This window comes from Etheostoma cragini, chromosome 18 (assembly GCF_013103735.1).
Source record: "Etheostoma cragini isolate CJK2018 chromosome 18, CSU_Ecrag_1.0, whole genome shotgun sequence".
NCBI classification, from domain to species: domain Eukaryota; kingdom Metazoa; phylum Chordata; class Actinopteri; order Perciformes; family Percidae; genus Etheostoma; species Etheostoma cragini.
The window spans coordinates 22,453,627-22,472,736 of NC_048424.1; the positions used below are offsets into that span (position 1 = coordinate 22,453,627).

Genomic DNA, 19,110 nt, shown 5'->3' on the forward strand with positions numbered 1-19,110 from the left:
TGGCCCCCTTTTTATTACACCGACACACACACAAAATGTATCCAATTGCACTTCTCTAATTCTTTTATTTGATAGAATGGCGTTAAAATATGCTTAATAAGAAGGACATCACGGTCAAAACATTCCTTGATACTTAGAGACACAAAAAGAGGCGCGGCGAGATGGCGGAGTCTGTTCTTTTGGGTGACGACGGTGACGTCACTCGTCAAACGTGGAGTGAGATGCTGGGAACGTGATCTGGTTCAGGTAACTGGGACTAGTGAGAGCGCCGGGGACGCGTTACAGTTTGTTTTGCCTCCACGTGCGAGTGACTGGCATGCTGTTGAACCTGCCGCTGCGGCTGCTCCTCATGCCCAGGTACTGCCTGAGCAGCTGGTTCACCCGCTTCTGACTGTTCCATTTGCGGGCAGATTTCCGGACGCCTATGAAACCCCCGTAGCGCTTTTGTATGGGCCTCGCGGCTGAGCCAATCAGCTTCCTGTACCCGTGGCGCCCCCTCTGAAAGCCACCAAAGCGTTTGGATAAGGTGATGGCCTCTAAGGCATCGTCCTCGTCCCCTTCCAGCTGGCTGTCGCTCCCCGCGTTCCTCTCGTCCCTCGGCTCCCTCTCTGCGTCCGCCACGCTGAGATCCAGACCCGGCAGGCCCTCCCCCTCCTCGGAGGAATCCAGCAGAGATGAGTCATACTGGGCCCTGCGCGGCTCAAAGGGCGCCTCATCCCGTCCCCCCTCCTGGAAGGGCTCCACAGCCGCCGACTGCAGCACTTCACTGTCAGAGTTCAGATCCAGAGAAGTGAGCTCCAGCTCCTGTCCCGTTCTCTTGAACAGAGGCTCTCTCTCCAACAGCGGGGGGTAGTGCGACATCTTGACGGCCCGTCTACACACCTCCCATGTGAGCGAAGAGGAGACATGACCCTCGCACTCCAACAAACACACCTGCAGAGGAAGAGGAAAGCGTGATGTGTACAGTCAGTAATTCACTAAACTGAGTTATTAATAATAAGGGAAGGGTGTGATGTTCCGGGGGGGGGGAATGCGTGGCATTGTCCCTTTTCTGGTCCACAGATTCCTGCCTATCTACCATCCCATAAATTCAGCTGAATTATTTTTATCTCCGGCCAAAAAAATGTCCCCCCCCACTTTAAAGTGTTCTTCACCAATAACCTAGACCATATAAGTGGTAAGTAAAGCATTGTAATGTGAACCGTCTATATGATAGTACCATAGAACGATAAAATCAGAGCGGTGGTTGCTGGTTGTAGTTTGCCGCTACAGAGCTCCAGGACGCCGGTTACCAGCGGTGGTTGTTCAGCCTCCAACAGGGGACTGTGAGCCGGCTACATGCAGCGCCAGATGACATCTCAGGGGCCATGGTTAGCCAGAAAAAGTGAAACAGTTAGGTTTAGGCACAAAAAAGCCACTCATTAAATTTTGGACAAAGATCGGATAATCATAATTTCACAAATCACACCCTGGCCCTGACCCACCAACCAGACAGCTGACCGTTGGCAGAAAAGCCAGTTGGGCTGACCGACACCCTGAGTTGGCCAAAAGAAGTGCCCCGGACCCACCAAAGCCATGCAGACCGTCGACGGCAGCTGATTGGACCAATGCGTCATGTGGGTCTGGTTTCTCCGGACGTTCAAAGCCAGACTTTCATGAAGCTCGTTCAGAATATGATCTCATATTTTACTGCAAAAACAAAACGTGTTTCTGAAAACGATTGAAGGAGAAAGGCCGTGCAGCTGCTGAATCTTTGTTTCAGATCGACAAAGGTCAGTTTGAAAGATTTCGGATTTTTAGAAACTCTAGTCACATTCAACCCGCTCCTCGTTTCCAGGTTAGCTCGCCTCCAATCAGATCAGATCTGAGTCTTTCGGCCGAGCGTGTCGGGTCGGCCAAAATGAAGTCCGCTGGTCCCTTCGACGGACAACGTCGGAACACACCAAACAGACTCGAGTCACTGACCCGACCTCGCCAGACTGTCCCACAGCCGATTATCGGGTTGGAGGGTCAGGTCCTTAAGGCTGTTAACAAATTCTAAATCCTGGTCACAATCCCCCGAATTGTGTTCACTTGGGGCAATGCTCAAACAGTTCCCAGCCCTGGCATTAGGAATTAGTTAAAAAAAAAAAAATGTGTATTTGAATACGTTATCCATTTCTAAAATGTCGAGATCGATCTTTGAAGAGGCTCCGTTTTAAAGCCAGAGTATAGATCGTGGTAGGCTATCACATGAAACTAGAATATATCTAAGGATTCCATGTCGTGCTAAGTAACACTGCAAAACTAAGCAAAACTTTAGCAATGGAAAAACTTCAATGGCGATTTTTACATACGCACAGCTTCAGGTATACGTCTCTGCATCACATCCTGTAGCCTGACAGCACTTTGCTGTCTCTATGTAACTGCTTTGGGTCCATTTTTAATGGCACTATTATCATTTTTAATAATGTACAAGGTGAGAGGATTCCTTATACAATTTACAGCATTAGCTCCCTGATCTCTTAATGTCCTAGCAAAATTGGCATTGATACTGAAATATCCCTGATCAAATTATTATGGAATCACATGAAATTGAGTCAAAAGTAAAATTGAATCAGTGGTGATACCCAGCTCCATGTGACTTAGGTAGCATGTTTTAGGTGGCAACCAGTTTTAAGACCTAAGAACCATTGAAGACCTTTTTTAGAGATTTGCTTCTCTTCAGTGAGACTGCTAAGCATCTTGGTGTTTAATTTGAGAGTGTTGATGCTTCCTCATTGTCGTCCTAATGGTGTGTTCACACCAAATGGGAAGAGAAATGTCTGTGTGGCGCAAGTACAGACTGTACAAAGTCAATGCAAAGACTAGTTGTGAATTTTCCAGTAGCAAATATGCGAAAACTTGTGTATTCGCATGAGTTGAAATGGCTGCAATACGCAAAATATTCTCATTCTGCTGTGTTCGCCAAAAATCTATCAACATTAAGATTCTCCTGACGTCCTGATGGGACAATCTTGTGTATCTGTGGGCGGTGAAATTCACAGAGCGAATAATAGTATGAACCCAGATACGACAGGGACGTATCTGGGTCAAGGACCCCTGCCCTATAGTTCTATATGAACAGATATTCTTTATTATAAACCTCACAAGTCGGCAAATCATGTCTAGAAAATAAAAGTTTAGCCCCAGGTCAGCATATCACTGATGTTGTGCACTCCCACTTCTTTTTAAACCTCGAAAGTGTTACTGCTGAGCTGTCCGACCTGACCCAGGCTCAGAACGCAGTCTCTTGTCCTGGACTGCTTATGAGTCACTGGAGTTGATGGGTGTTGTTCCTGCTGTGTTCAGCATGTATGGAAAGTTATGGGCCAACGTGAGCTGTCCATCATTCGGTGGCATCTACTTGATTGACAGCACAAAATTGAATGAATTCCACATCAGTTTGAGGGACAGCAGGTAAATTACGTCCAACTTTAATTTTCAAGATTGGCTTTTCATCTTCTGGAAATGATAAGTTTTCTTTTAAAATGATATACCATTAATATTGCATTTTGGAATTGAACATTTTATATAGAAAGTACTTCATCAGAGCTGAATCATTGACTCAGCGCAGTTGTAATGACCTTCCTGTCTTATTATCATCACACCTGACTTTATGTCAGAACACTCAACATATCATACCACTATGGAGGTAAGGAAATAATGTATATATCAGGGTTGTTTCTTATATATATATATTATTTAATTGTCTTTGGTCAAAACACTTGCAACTGCACAATGCATATATTATGCATATATACATTATCCTTTGCCTTGATATTTAACCTACTGACTCATTTAAAAAAAGACTGAATTTATCATTTATACCCTTAAATGTGAAAAACCACTGTGCATTACTTTTTCTTCAGACAGCGTAAATAGGCCACAGCTGCCATGCTACACAGACTTATACACACACTTCTCTCCTATCTCCCTTTACTTAAACTCCCGAGCCCCCTTTTTAAATTTCAGTCTGAGGTACGGAGCAAATCCCATTTACTCATCAAATCTCGCACAAATTAGATAAATTGCGTTGTTATCGAAAAACCTGCTCACATCAAAGGAATGAGAGGAGAGGGAGTTCCGCTGAGAATCTATCAACGGAAATTAATTATCCATCGTAAATGAAATGAGCACACAAGGGGATTCACCACGTCAGATCAATGGAGCAATCTACAGAAGTTTATGAGTGAGAGGAGGTGTGTGTGTGTGTGTGTGTGTGTGTGTGTGTGTGTGTGTGTGTGTGTGTGTGTGTGTGTGTGTTTACATGCTTGGATGAAAATGATGTGAGAATCTTCCATAGTGACGATGCTCCAAAGCCTTTATTTTGTCAGGAGACTATGGTTCAAGGTATTTCGATATGATGTCAAGGTTAGACTATGTCACATGTTCTATAATAATATAGTAATAATAAAGTCATTAAAACACAAATTAGGATAAGGTTGTTGTTGGGTTAAGGTGAAGAAGCCCCTCACTTACTCGGCTGTACAGCGTGTTGACATAACAAAATGGGAAGGGTCACCCTTGAAATCCAACTGGCCACCCTTTGGTGCAGTTCCAGAGTCTGCACACATGAATGGCTGATGGCCATGGTAATGCTCACAAGACCATCTGGGATCCTTTAATGCGACTAAAACAAAAAGGAAGTCAACTGATTGCATCCAGCATTCAAAGATTAAAAAGGAAAACATGATGTATTTTCATGTCCAGCATACTTTAAACAGTGGTAGGGTGTTTGTAATGACATGGCGAGTTGTAAGGAACTAGCTGTGACTCATGGGAGCAGTCGGTTAGTAGAGGTGGTCTCCACAGGAATTCTGTCCATTTGAGTTAATTCTGCTCTTCACAATTTATGTTGAATGCCAACAGCTAGTGCCAATGCAGGAACTAGTTCCCTGTATAGTCTCTCATTGCCAGTCCTTCCTCCACAGCGCTGTGGAAGAGGGTCTGGTTAGTCCACACAGCATTCCGGGATGGGAGAAAACGTGCTCTGGTTTATTGGATTTTTTTCAACGGTACAGCTGCAAAATAGCCTCGGGAAGCGACTTGATTTTGGTGGAACTTGCATACGTTCAAAGATTGTTGTAGTTGTGCAACAGAAAACTCTGCTTGTTCAGATGGTCTAGCAAGATGTCTGGATTTACCCTGCAGAGATCTGAGGACCAGGTAACCATAGTCCTCAGATTGGTCAGATGGTCTAGCTAGCTGTCTGGATTTACCCTGCAGAGATCTGAGGACCAGGTAACCATAGTCCTCAGAAATCCAGCACAGTTTTAAATGCCAACACAAAGAAAGCGGAAGTTAAAGGAAATCCGGCCTAAATGAAGGACATCTGGTGGAACTAAACCATCTGATATAGACTACGCCCTTTATGACTCGAGTAAGGGCGTTTAGCATGTCTGACTGGCATGCAGGAGTAGTTTTCCTCCTGTAGTGGCCCGGGGTGGGTAATCGGGAGAATCAGGAGAATGCTGCTTCACTTTTTGTTTTTTGACATTTGTCACTTTAGTCTATCTTCTCTAAAAGTAGGCTACACACGTTCTGCATTCTGACAACGCAGCATCTGCACGGGTTGAACCATGTGAGGGAGTTCTCCCCGCCCAAATGGAGTTAGTTGGCCCCACCGTAACGATACGCGCCAGGGACGATGGATGGGAGGAAGAGGCCAGGAGGGGCTGAAAAAGCCAGGTTGAAAAAGCAAAAGGCTTCAGAGGAGGATGCTGCCAAATGCACACCAATTTATTTTCAAGAGAACAAACACAAGTGGCAGCTGGTAAAGAGAGATAAAGCCTAGGCCTAATGATTAGCATCAGCAACGTTATTATTCGGCTAACATTGTTGTCAACCTATTGAGTGAGTATCAATAAAAAACTTCCCCCGACATGGAAAAAGTGGGCCAGGCTCGGGTCTGAACCTCCAGGGCTAGCAGTGGCCCCACTCTGGCCCTGCTCCGGTTCTACAAGTAGTGTTTGCCTTTACAACAATCCTTAATCCTTAAAAGTGTTGTAGTTGCTTAACCCTTGCCATGACTTAACCATGGTTTATATTGCCAAAACCACCATGAACATACTGTGGTTTCTGTGGGAAGATTTTATCGGAAGCGGAAATTCTAAAATTGTTGGCATTAAAGATTAATAAATGTTGTTTAATTGTTTTTTTGTTAAATGTATTTGCATTCATATGTAGATTAACAATGTGTTCATAGACATTGTCTCTCAACTCTACTCCATTCTAAAATTTCTAATCCGACAGTAAACAATGACCGGCCCACAGAAGAGGAAGTCGGAACCGGAACCCCTGAAATATGTGTGGCAACCCTAACCCTAAATTTGTGAAAACTCTTGCAAGACTTGACGACCTACCCTAAACTTAACCATTTGAGGTCAATAATATTTTTTAAAAGGACACTGTCTAATGTCTACCATCTATCCTCAACCATTTGAGTTCAGTTACCTCAACCATCTCGCAAGAATTCCGCAAATCTCGAGTTACCATCCAGACACGACTCTGAAATATTGGCCGTTGCGCCCTGAGGCTAAATCGTTGTCGGACCGATAGCCAGTAGGTTCCAAAATTGACAATTGACAATAAAGTTGAGTAGAGTTGTATTGGCAGGTGGGCTTAAATAACAGACATCTCTATGTGGAAGGCCAAATGACCTCTACAACAACAACAAAAATCCTGCTTTTTATATTTACAAAGACAATATGCAGAAGCTGCTCAGAATTAGACAATAACAGCTGTAGCACAGATAATTAGCTGGCATTTACCTTTAGGATTAGCAGTACGCAGTGAACGTAGTTGGTGGAAGGTAAGATGTGATGAAATGCTGATGTGTGTGTATGTCTGGATGTGTTGAGTGTGTAGGTATGCACACTAATAAATCAATGGGTCCTGTCATTATTACAAACACCGACAGCTTCACAGACACTCTTTCAGTCTGGAGTGGGAAACAATGGAATTGCTCCGTGGATTCCATCTGTGGCTCGATGGGAAAGCACCTATCACAATGAGGAGCTGATAAAATGTGTCAGTCTCCGCTGTATGCCGGGGCTGATGACACTGAGCAGCAGTCAATTACAGAGTTCCATTACAATTCCCAAAAAGGTCCCAGCTGTCTTTCTCTGCATCATTATCAGCTAAATTAGCCGTCCTCCAGCTATTCATGGACGCCCACAGACTATTTTTACCCGCTGACGTGTCTTGCGCTGTTTGGAAATGAGATTGTGTGCTGCACTGAAGTTTTGGTTTGAGTTTGGAGAGCAATCACATTCTCTCAGTGCAGAGGCTGGTATCTTCATGTTGGTCACGAAGCATTGCACAATTTCATCACTGATCAGCCCAAGAGTCGCCAGAGAATCAAGCTTACTGACTCTGGGGATTCCCTGACTTTTTGTAGTCAATGTGATCCCGGCTTAGTCTTGTTAGTTGGCAGATAGAACAGCTTTGCTATTACAAATGTTCGTTAACAATGTGCAATCTGTACCACAAACTGTACCACAGTCCCTATTTTGACTACCACTGGGTACACAATTAGAGATTTTCCTAAAAAATAAGTTTTAAAAGATTTGTTGAGAGGCTTTTGCCTTTAATTGACAGAAAATGTTTACTTGGTGCTCGTTTTAGCCCAGGCTCCCCAAGAATAAATTAATTGGCAAGACAACAAGGTCCAGGGAGCTCAGGAAGTTCAGTGAGATGACTAAAGGTGCTCTTTGAGGTTGGGAAATCAGTTAAATATAGAAAAAAAGCCGGAAAATTATTAAAAAGCCTTTATTTTACTTGCCATTTCATAATAGAATATTTTAGAGACAATGGGAGAAGGGGCACCCGGAAGGCTCAGAGTGGGTGCCTGTCTGTGGAGGTTTACTCCTTGATGCAGTGGGTCAGGCTTCAACTTTACCCTGCTGCATGTAATTCCCCATTCATAGCTTCAGCCGTCCTGTCAATAAAGGCCCCAAAATAATCTTTAAAAAAAACATATGGAGAATCAACCCATGCATATGTGTTAGATACTTTTAGGGACTGTTTTAAAAAATTCAATCTACCCCTAAATTTACTCCAATATACACAGGCAAAAAAAGTGTAGATAGTACGCATTACAGAAGCACTTATCATGATTCAAGATAACTTACTCACATAATCACAAACACAGTGCTGCTGTACCCACACACACACACACACACTACAATGTTGACAAGACCGATGTTCTTATCAACAGTGACTCACAACAACAAACAGTGACACACACAAACACAACCTACACACACACACACACTCACCACGGTGTTGAAGGCTTGCTGCATCTGCTGCTGCTGCTGAAAGAGCAAGCCACAGGCCACGCAGTCCCCCTGGCAGTCACTGCGTCCAGGGGTGAAGAGACACGCCAGCAGCACCACCAGGTTCCACAGAGGGATCTTCATCACTCAGCACAGCCAAGCAGGCAGGGACAAACAGGAGCCCAGCAGGTAGAACAGAAGAGTCTAACCCAAGGGTCAACAGCTGGAGAATCTGGGAGATAAAGCCGATGGGATCTGGTCCAGCCTACAGGGAGAAAGCAGACAGAGTCACGGAAACATTGCCTCAATTCAAGTTTGTAGTTATCATTAGCTGGATTTGGGCGGTCAGTCAAAGCGTTGGTGGTGGGAAAGTGTTCAGCCAACACCAGGAGATGGGCAGTGTGGGTGGGCTGGAGAGAGAGCACAACCTGAGGCAATAAATCAGAAAATGGGTAATTTCCAGTGGGCAGGAATCAGCCACAACAGGCTGCAGGGGTGGATCACTGGTGGAAAACAACAGCAAACGTTTGGGATTTGCAGTGGACAGGGGCTTAAAGACATCAGGGACACAATGAGTCATTAGCATGGACTGTATATTCCTCATACTGAACAAAAGTGCACTAGTGATCAGGTGGTGGAGCCGCTATACCAACGTCCTGTCCATACAATCACCTAACCAATCGCAGGTTAATCACAGCTGTCAATCATAATGGTTAACCTTTTTTATTAGCATCAAATAACTAATAAAAAAAAACATTGGATAAGAACAACGTAAAATGACAGAAAATCTTTGAAAAACAATAATCTGACGTTGATTTTTTCTGTTTGGTCCATGTCCCATCCAGTAATACTGAGGAGCGCTACGTATGCCCGATATTGCAGCCAGCCACCAGGGGGCGATCCAGATGTTTTGTTGCTACTTAAACAGTCTATGCATCAACCCCTGATCATGCCCCGTCTCAACAAAAGCTACTTGGAAAAAGGCTGTAAATTTGTGACCCAGGTGCACAGTGTTTGTTGCTTGACCTCCACTCCCTGACCCCCATTTCTCCTGCCACTCACCTCTATATCATCCAATAACACCAAGATAACAAAGAAATAACAGCCACTCAGAACATCCAAGATTGCTTCTGTCCATAGACTGCTGCCTCGTCATAAAACATACGGCCTCTGCAAATTTATGAACCAAGACCACGGCTAGGGTGAGCCAACATGTTTATGCCCTTTATGTAATGCTTACTCAGTTATGAGAGTTAGGGGAACTGACTGTAAATAACTTAAAGTTTCAGACCTCTGGTAGTGCTATGGAGCTGTTTTTCTGTGAGTGAGTCCCTGTTTTGTATATCTCATGCACGCACAGGGAAGCACATTCATGCAGAATACAGTCCTACCGTTGGTGTCACACTACTTCAGTAATCAACAGGTGGTGGTGACACGGCAAGATAGGCTGCCATGTGCCACCAAAGGCAGTGAAGAAGACAGCAGACTAGGAAGCGTGGATGTAAACAATGCAGCATTGAAAATACTTCAACTTGCCTTCAACAAGGAAATGGCCGACAAAGGTTAGGACAAGCCGTGGGACGTCCTGCAAATTCAATGGAAGACACTCAGACAGAGAGACATGTCTCAAAAAGAGTCTCACAGCGGGACAATAAAAGACAAGTTGCATCTGCATCGTCATAGCGATGGGTTGATAGCGTCATTGTTTTCTTATTATAGTTTGATGTGTCTCTATCAGCTTGCACATAAGAACTATTACAACTTGTCCAATATTGATCATTTGTTGCTAGAAAAACTTTGTTGTTGCTTGAATGTTGTGCAATTCAGTGCGAAAATGATTGGAAACATCTTTAAACGTTTAAAATCAATTTGACATACCAATTTGATCGCAAAACAGCGTGTGACGTCATCACGCACAGGTTTTTACTGGCTTTAAAGCCGTTGGAGGGAAACACACTTGGAAATTAGAAAAGGTTTTTGGGGTGATTTTGCACTGGAACAATGTGTTTTTCACAGGTTTGAATGAGACCAAGACAAGGGGTAGACGTGACAGCATGTGAGTGAAGACAAATCTTTAATAACACACAGAGTGGGTGTCGTACGGATGGGAACACTGGTGTAAAAAAATAAATAAATAAGTAAAAACTGGCACACCGTGACCGCTTCCACTGCACCACATTACCACTGGCAGTCAATAGCACATGAAACAGGTCGAGTGTGACTCCGGCCCATTTACAAATATATAAATGGCTTCATGGGAAATCATTAGAGGGAGCTGTTTGTTTGCCTTGCTGAGATGTTTTGTGCGATGATCATATGCTAGCCTGCTGACTAAGCCCATTTGATATTGTTATGTTCTCCCTTAAGTGGCCCCTACTAAGTAAGTTGAACAAATGAGTAAACCAGCACAGCATCAGTGATGGTGTGGGCCCGGGAATATGCCCCAGCATTACAAAGATGTGGCCCTCACACATTGATGATATTCTGCCAGAGTGTATGAATATGCCCACTGAGGTTTTTGTCAACACGATTAATAGTATTGAGAATTCATGCAGTGTCTGTCATAAGCTTTATGATTCATCAAAGCTTGTGTTAAATTATATAATTTGTTTGCCTTCAGATATTCAGAGGCTCATATTAGAACATTGGGATTTAGGCTTTCAGATATAAACAAGTATAGGGAGAGCATCAGATCATCTTAGGTACATCAGAAACTAACATATGGACACACACATTCACACTCTGTGGCTGAGGCTGCCGCACAAGGTGCCACCTGCTCATCAGATACACACTCACACACACTTACATTGCGATGGCTCAGCACTGGGGGCAACCCTGGGTTCAGTGCCCCCAGAGTTGCTATTGGAAAATTCCGTTTGGGTCTTTGGCTAATTGTAAAAATTTGGTAAAAAACTATTTGAAATGTCCTAGATAAACTGGATCAACACATTAATACAGATTAAATAACAGAAAATAGTAGATTTGTAGTTGAATGGTTGATCTTATAAATGTGTATTCAACTAATCATCCTCAAAACATATACTAAAAGTACAAAAGAAAAACAAGATTGTAAAAGATGAAAATGGAAATATAAGTTTGAAAGTTGGTTCAGTGGTAGTCTGCCATGCAGAGGGTCGGGGGTTTGATCCCCGGCAGTCCCATGTCAAAGTGTCTACATACTATGTATTTTACTAGAAGCCTTTTGTTTAGATTGGCACATACATAGGAAGGCCCTCAGAAATGCCTGGTCAGAATATTACTCATCACCAATAGAAGAAAACAAGAACAACCCAGGTTTCCAGCACTGGAGCCACGCTGACAGAGAGTCCCGGCTCTATTGAGCCATCTATTCCTGCTCTGAGTAGTGACCACTTTATGAGCTTCTTTAATGAGAAAATTATAACAATTAGAGATCAAATTCATCACCTTTAGCCCTCAACTTTTAATGGTTCACCTTTAAATGCAGGACCACTAGAAAGAACAACAAGACACATGACATAGACTGCTTCTGTCCTATAGACCTCCAACAGTTAATGTCAAAGGTCTCTTAGACCCCATCCCAACGAGGATACTTAAAGAAGCATTAGTTAACACTCCATTACTAGACATGATCAATATGTCTCTATGTACCCGTGGTCAATACTCCATTACTAGATATGATCAATATGTCTATTTATAGGTCATTTAAAGTAGCTGTGATAAAACCTCTTCTGAAAAAAAACTCCCTCGACCCTGAGGTCTTAGCAACCCTCTAGACCTTCCCTTTTTCTCCAAGATCCGTGAGAAGGTAGTCGCTAATCAGTTATGTGATTTTCTACTTAGCAATAGTTCACTTATATATAGTGTATATATATACTGTACATCTTTTTTTAATCTTCTGTGGCTCAGGAACAGTACATTCAGATCTCTGTGCTCCAGGAATGGGTGCTATGAGTTGCCAGTGGTATCAGAAACACTCCATGAAGGGAAACGTTGTGTTGGCGTTCTAAACTCCGCTGGATTTCTGAGGACTATGGTTACCTGGTCCTCAGATCTCTGCAGGGTAAATCCAGACAGCTAGCTGGACTATCTGTCCAATCTGAGGACCATGGTTACCTGGTCCTCAGGTCTCTGCAGGGTAAATCCAGACAGCTAGCTGGACTATCTGTCCAATCTGTCAAAACTTATTTTTTGTTGTTGCTTCGGTTATTGATTTTTATTTGATACTTGAGAAGTTTTGCTTGGACTTTAAAGTCACAAAATGAATTCCTTAGATGCACGATGTGGGCCTACTGTACCCAGATAAAGTGTTCAGTGGGAAAGCGAGGCCACAACACACCAGGTTTTAACCCAAGGTAACAAGACAGCATAATCCGTCTATGGGCCTGGGAACTCATTACTCATTATTATTCAATAAGAATATGCATTTGAAAAAAACAAATACACACAACCTTGCCCTTCTAAATGAACGGTGGCATGAAAGCAAAAGGCAAATTGACTGTAACAAGAGGACCAATGTCACGCTAGTTTTAGATGGGCCTTTCCATCTTGCACAAATGAATGCTTTTACCTGGTCCTTTCCAAAACAAATTTTCTGTTTCATGCTTCCATTAGGGTTAACTAGGACCCTGAAAATGTTTTGTGTTTTCAAGATAAAATGTTTTCCCCTTTCAATCACACAGGAAGCAATCAGAGCGTTGACAAAAGGACCGCGGTTCTCATGCATTTGGTCATGTTTTGTGAGTATTGGGCTGTGCCTGAAATACACAAGAAAACCTGGAGAAACGTTGAGCTGCTGGATTCTTTCCCCACAATTCTTCTTGAAATTGCCAAAACTAGTGTTGTCAAACGATAATTTAATCATGATTAACCCTTGTGTTGTCCTCATGTCCAAATTGACCAATTTCTTTATTTTTAATATCAGGAACTTGGCTTTCTTTTAACCAAATTACCTAAAATTAACATGTAACCCATACAATGTTCCTCAAGTAAAATTACTCCTTACTTTGTTTTATTGAACTTCATGGCCTCGGAAGAAATGACAAAAAAAGAGAAAGAAACGCTGAAAAAGCAAAACGAGAAATTGTTTTTCTATTCTTCTTCTACTTCTATTAGTAAAAAATGTACAATAATTAGTAATAAAATAATGTAATAAAACAATTCGTGAAAATTAAACTATAAATTAAGAAAAAAATGTAAAAACAGCAAAAATATTGGAAAAAAGCGCCAAAAGATGATGGTTGATGGGAAGACAACACAAGAGTAATCACACAATTTAATAAAAACATAAAAAGATTGACATTAGAATGAAATTAACGTCACTAATAACGCGTTTAACTGACAGCACTAGCCAAAACATATATTGTCTTCAGATTTAACGGCGAGGGAATTGCAGTTTTTATTTCAAAACCAAGGACAGGATACAGAAACAAAAGGTCCATGGGTCGTTGGTTCCTACCCTCTAATACGACCCACAGGAGCACTGTTCATCCTCATGTCTGAACCAGAGAAGGAACCGGTTGCAGGTTTCAACACGTCGTTAAGGTTGTAAAACGGTTGCAGTATGGTTAGGATTAGGCACCGAAGCTGCTCTGTTAAGGATAGTTATGGTTAGGGTTAAGGTTAACTTCAGGTTATAAATGTGATACTGAACATGACATGACGGGACTGGACCCGTGCTCGCCTGGGTCCTTAAGAGGAACTTGGCTATCCAATAATTTGTCACATTACTTTTCGTTTCTCCAGTCTTTTTTATTTCGAACAACAGAAAAAAAAAATCCCGCACTCTGCTCTTGCCTCCCCCTTTTTTTTTTTACAGAAAACTCACGTTTCAGTCCCTCCGGACTTTCATCAAAAGTTGTTCCAAGTTGATGATATTTTCCAAAGCACCTGCACAAAAGACCTTTTGCGTGTGCAAGTTGTTTCTACGAAAACAAATACAGTCTTTTTAATCAAATGTAATGTTAGTTTAAGCCCCCCCGCCCAACACAAATACTTTTCATACAGTCCCTAAAACAAAACTGAAAACCAACAAGTGAATGGATGAGAGCGGGATCTGAGCAGCCTGTCCCCTTTCCACAGTTGCAAAGCGAAGTGCATTAATACCGCTAACGGTGGGAGGAATTAGCATGAGCGGCTCTAATGAGGGGTGGAGAGGGGGCCGAGGTGTCATGCATGTGAGTGGGGGAGAAGAAAAGCGCTGTGCTCGTCTCTGATAAAGCTCTGACTCACTCTATCTTATCCATTAGTCGTCTGCATGAAGCTGAAACGCACAAAAGCAGTCTGCTAATGCACAGATAACCTAGGGGTTCTCTCTCTTTGTTCCCTTCTTGCTCCCACTTCTGCATCCACTTTCCTCTTCCTGTTGCTCTGTCCTTGTCTCACCCCTCCTTTTCTTCCTCCACTCATCTCCCAGTGTTTCTCCTCCATTTCCACGTCTGTGGATAAAAGTTTAGACATTTTATCTCAACCCTAATGCTGTCTTCAGGTCAAATTTGATGTGTTTTCAAAAGTTTCTAAATTAAGTTTTTTCCAACCAAATTACCCAAAAATGATTTAAAAAAATTTGGGAGGGGGGTTTACTAAAATATTAGGTATGTTATCATACAAATTACATTTATTTTTAATTTGTTTTCTTTAAAGACAATTTTAAAGATCCTTTGGGGGTGTTTTCGGCCTTTATTTGACAGGACAGCTAAAGACATGAGAGGGAAGAGAGAGGGGGAATTACATGCAGCAAAGGGCCGCAGGTCAGAGGCGCCCGCTCTACCAACTGGGCTATCTGGGCGCCCACGGTGTTTATTGACCATTAATTCCAAAAAGACGTGTAAAACTAGTGGTAATTGTTGGACATTTTCAAACTGTTAGACATTTCCAAGGTTTTTTAAATTCAAATTCAAAGTACCCACTTACTGTAATTGTATAAAAGGCAGGCTAGGAAGATGTAATACAGCATTGGGTGATTAATTTGGGGTTTAAAGAGGCAAAACAGACAAGAAAACAAGTGCATGGTCGACTCTCTAGTGGTGTGTGGATCTTAACACCCCTTCATTGAGGTCAAGCTGGAGCCAGAAGCCACCAAAGATGAATGGCATGAAGATGTGGTCCCTTTGTTGTAAAATTCCCAGTCCACCTATTACATCACACGGGCCAGTAATGGTCCTTGATGAATTCTGAAAAACCGGAGGAAATTCATGAGTGTTTTATCACCTTCCATCCGCTTGTAATCGCTTGTTGAAAATGCTTTGATCTGAGATAATGGACTAATAAAGTGCGGTTGAGTGTGTGAATGGAGAGTGGGGAAAGACAAAGACAAGCCTTGTGATACGGATTCAAAATTCATAGCTTCTCCAGTCTAGTTTTGACATGTTTCTACAAAAGCCAAAGCGTTTATACAATAGAGATACATGGAATTTTTTGCCAATAAAACTGATAAAACAGCCCATGCACTCCCATCAGCCCATGCACTCCCATCAGGACTGTTTCTTTGGCAGAAAGTAGTGCCACTGAAAAGTGTTGACACCAAGGTCTGTCGATCAATCAGAGTCACTTGGAAAAGATGCTGCTAATTAAACCTTCTCTTGTCATGTTTTAATGTTGTGAGTGCAACAAATTGATTTCCATTAACCTCCCTTTGGTACAGGATGGAGTCAGGACTGGCAGACAGACATCACAAACCAGAGCAGATAAAACTAAATCCATCTGCATGGCCAGGCCACTAGGGTAAGGTAGATAAGAACACTTGTTTGTTTTGTAAATTGGATCAACTGATCATTTTTCATCCGAGATTAAAGTTGTATCTCCTAAATACATTAAGACTGAAACATAAAGCCACCTGAATTAAGTTCTGTTAATGATTGTTTCTGCCAAGTTACAAAATGTTGAAACTAAACATATTCAACAATGCAATCAATTTGTTTTTTCATACAATATCCACTTGTGCAATATAATATTTGCTCATAACACACTATTATTATTATATTTGAATGCTTATAATTAGGCAACAAAAGCCCTCAGATAAGATTATGGAAATATAGGGGTTAGTCCTGCGCTTTGTACACCCACCGTCCACTGTGCTGTGACTTTGAAAATCATACATCATACTATCATACATCATACTATCACACAACAAAATGTATGGAAGAACGCGTCCTCACTCCCATAATGCAAAATACAGACGCTTGGTCAGGAGCCTTTGGCGTTCTTATTGACGCTAAAAGTCTCCTTAAGCGTCTATTGGCGTCACTTTTGACGCAGTCGGGTTAAGGAAAAGATCGTGGGAGGGCTTATAAAGGTATATTTCCGTGACATGGGGGACATGAACGGGACAGTTGGGTTTAGGAAAAGAAGAACGGGACAGTTGGGTTCAAGTAAAGAAGAATGGGACGGTTAGGTTTAGGAGAAGAAGAACGGGACGGTTGGGTTTAGGAGAAGAAGAACGGGACGGTTGGGTTTAGGAGAAGAAGAACGGGACGGTTGGGTTTAAGAGAAGAAGATTGGGACAGTTGGGTTTAGGAAACGTGACACAAACCCCGTTCTCCGGGTGAAAGTCCTGTGTTGATTGACCCGTCCACCACACCGACCACCCTCCCTACATGTATTTGTTCTTTCCTACTACTCACTGTTGCTGTTGCTCTTCATACTACGTGACGCTGACCGCCACTGCCCAAGCATGCGTATTTCACGAGTTTGGAGTAAGAGGTTTGTAAGCAACTGTCCTCCCTGAAAAACAACCCCATAAGTTGTTTGTTCAAGCAGCGTTCATGACCCATATTTATGTTTTATTTTTAGGCATCATTGTGTTGTTCTATCTAATCCAATAGGAATATAGCCTAGCCTACACAGCCACAGATAGACAGCGTGTGACTCAGTGGAGAGTTTAGAGGACCAGGAGCAGAAGACGGTGCACTAGCAGTTGTGCCCTTCCTCGCAGGACGGATCCTGACATGACTCATCTGAGAGAATGCGTTTAATCCGTTTTGGATGTGTCTGCTGCAGCTGCACCAGAAGGCAGGATTGTACCTGTTACCTGCCCCGTAGCCTCCCAGGTGGTTGTTGTCTCATTGAAGCAGCATTGACACATTGTGAGCAACATAAATGGGAAAAGATGAACGGTCATGATGTTGCAGCAGTGTATGCAGCTAAATTAAAGCTCATAAATAAGATTGTGATAACGTATAATTACATGCTATAGGGACGAGTTTATTCTCACAAATCCCCTTTGTCTTACTGCAATCACATCTACTGGAAGAATCACACTTCCTGCTCCTTGCTGACTATGTGCCTTTGTCTTGCATCGCTTTAGTTCTTTAGGACATCTTATCTTGTGTAGACTGTTGAGCACACAACACATTGTGGAAATATGATAAACCCCATCTTATTTTCTCCTCCTCATATCCCGCATGGACATATAACACTCACACATATTAAGTGGAGATGCGATACTCTTTATATTCATATTCGGATCCTTTCAAGGCACCATAACATCAGATAAATTGAGCCATCACTACTGTTTCCATCAATTGTACTCGCAGGGTTTCTTTTAATTGGGAACATACTTGTACCTGAGGGGCAGATCATTCCCAGCATAGTGGGAACTTGCTCCAAAAATCATTTCATTGAGTCCCCATGAAGCTGTCTTAATAGCCCCCCAAAATAATATTTCTCGCCACGCAGTTCAACTTGGATGATAGCACACAGGGAGAGCAGAGTGCAGAGCAGACACATCGCCTTTGGATTTGGCTGATAAACTGTCACCCAGGCTGAAGCCGATGCGGTATTAGATTTGTGCGAGTCTGTCAGAGAAGGAAAGAAAAAAAGGGGGCAGACGCTGTTTGAGATCTCAGAGTGCATCCGCGTGAATCTTAACTCTTTGTTCCCATGTCCTTCTCCATAGTTATATAGGCTTTACTTAGCAATTTCTTTTGTACTTCAATAAGACCAGAAAAGAAAGTGACATGCACTGACATGGGGGAGGGGGGGGTTCATAATGCTGAAATCAAATCAAACCATCTAGAACGCACTCTAAAATCCTGTAGAAAAATCTCCTTTGGCCAGACATCCTTCTCAATTAGGTGAGCCAAGGCATGGAATGAGCCACCCATTGAGCTGAAAACAATGCAAAAACATAAGCTTCTTAAAGTCAAACTGAAGTTTTCAAATGATAATCAGACCTGTAGTGACTTATGGAGATGGGGTGACATGGGGTAGGGATGGTGTGTTTATATGTCTTATATTTGTAATGTGACTATGTTTCATACTGTATGTGTTTTTTGACTGTTTAAAAGCATTCTAGGGGTGGGTATTGGACATTAGCAATAAATGCTGTGATGATGTATATCATAATTAGAGATATCAATACCAGTATCTGAAAAGCCTCCTATTTTACATATGCTGCTAAAAGAATCAGCAAATACTGGAGTTTAAGCACCAATCTGATACCACATAATTTAGCCCTGAAGAAAATCTACTTTAAATTTGTTTAGTTAAATAAAAAAGTGCTTTTTCCATTTTGACTAATAAAAGAAAGTTCTGCAGCGTTCATTGTTTGTGTTTGTTCATGTTTTACAAAGAGTTGAGCCAGGCTGGCAACATAGATAAGATAGAGAATAGTAGTGTACAGCTGTTAAAACATAATACAATATGTGACACACTGGTATTGCATCAGTCCCCTGCGTCAAGATCAGGTATCAGAATCGGTATCAGGAAGCAAAACATGGTCTCGGACCATCTCTACTAGACTCAGAAAGGGGTTTATTGCCACAGTTTACCCTGGGGAATTATACATACTTACAAACGCAAAGGAGAAAGGAGGCTATTTATACACATATATATA

At 42.3% G+C, this 19,110-nt stretch overlaps 1 protein-coding gene across 2 annotated transcripts in view; it reads right to left on the bottom strand.

Annotated features, from left to right (window-relative positions):
* Positions 1–11: 11 nt before the first annotated feature.
* pnocb (prepronociceptin b) overlaps positions 12–19,110 on the bottom strand; it is a 27,774-nt gene continuing 8,675 nt past the window's right edge. For both annotated transcript variants that reach the window (XM_034900313.1, XM_034900312.1), the window contains exons 2-3: positions 8,301–8,562; positions 12–933 (exon numbers count right to left, since the gene is read on the bottom strand). In XM_034900313.1, the coding sequence (XP_034756204.1) occupies positions 280–933; positions 8,301–8,441 (795 nt within the window). In that variant the 5' untranslated portion in view covers positions 8,442–8,562 and the 3' untranslated portion in view covers positions 12–279. The remainder of the gene's footprint in view (positions 934–8,300; positions 8,563–19,110) is intronic.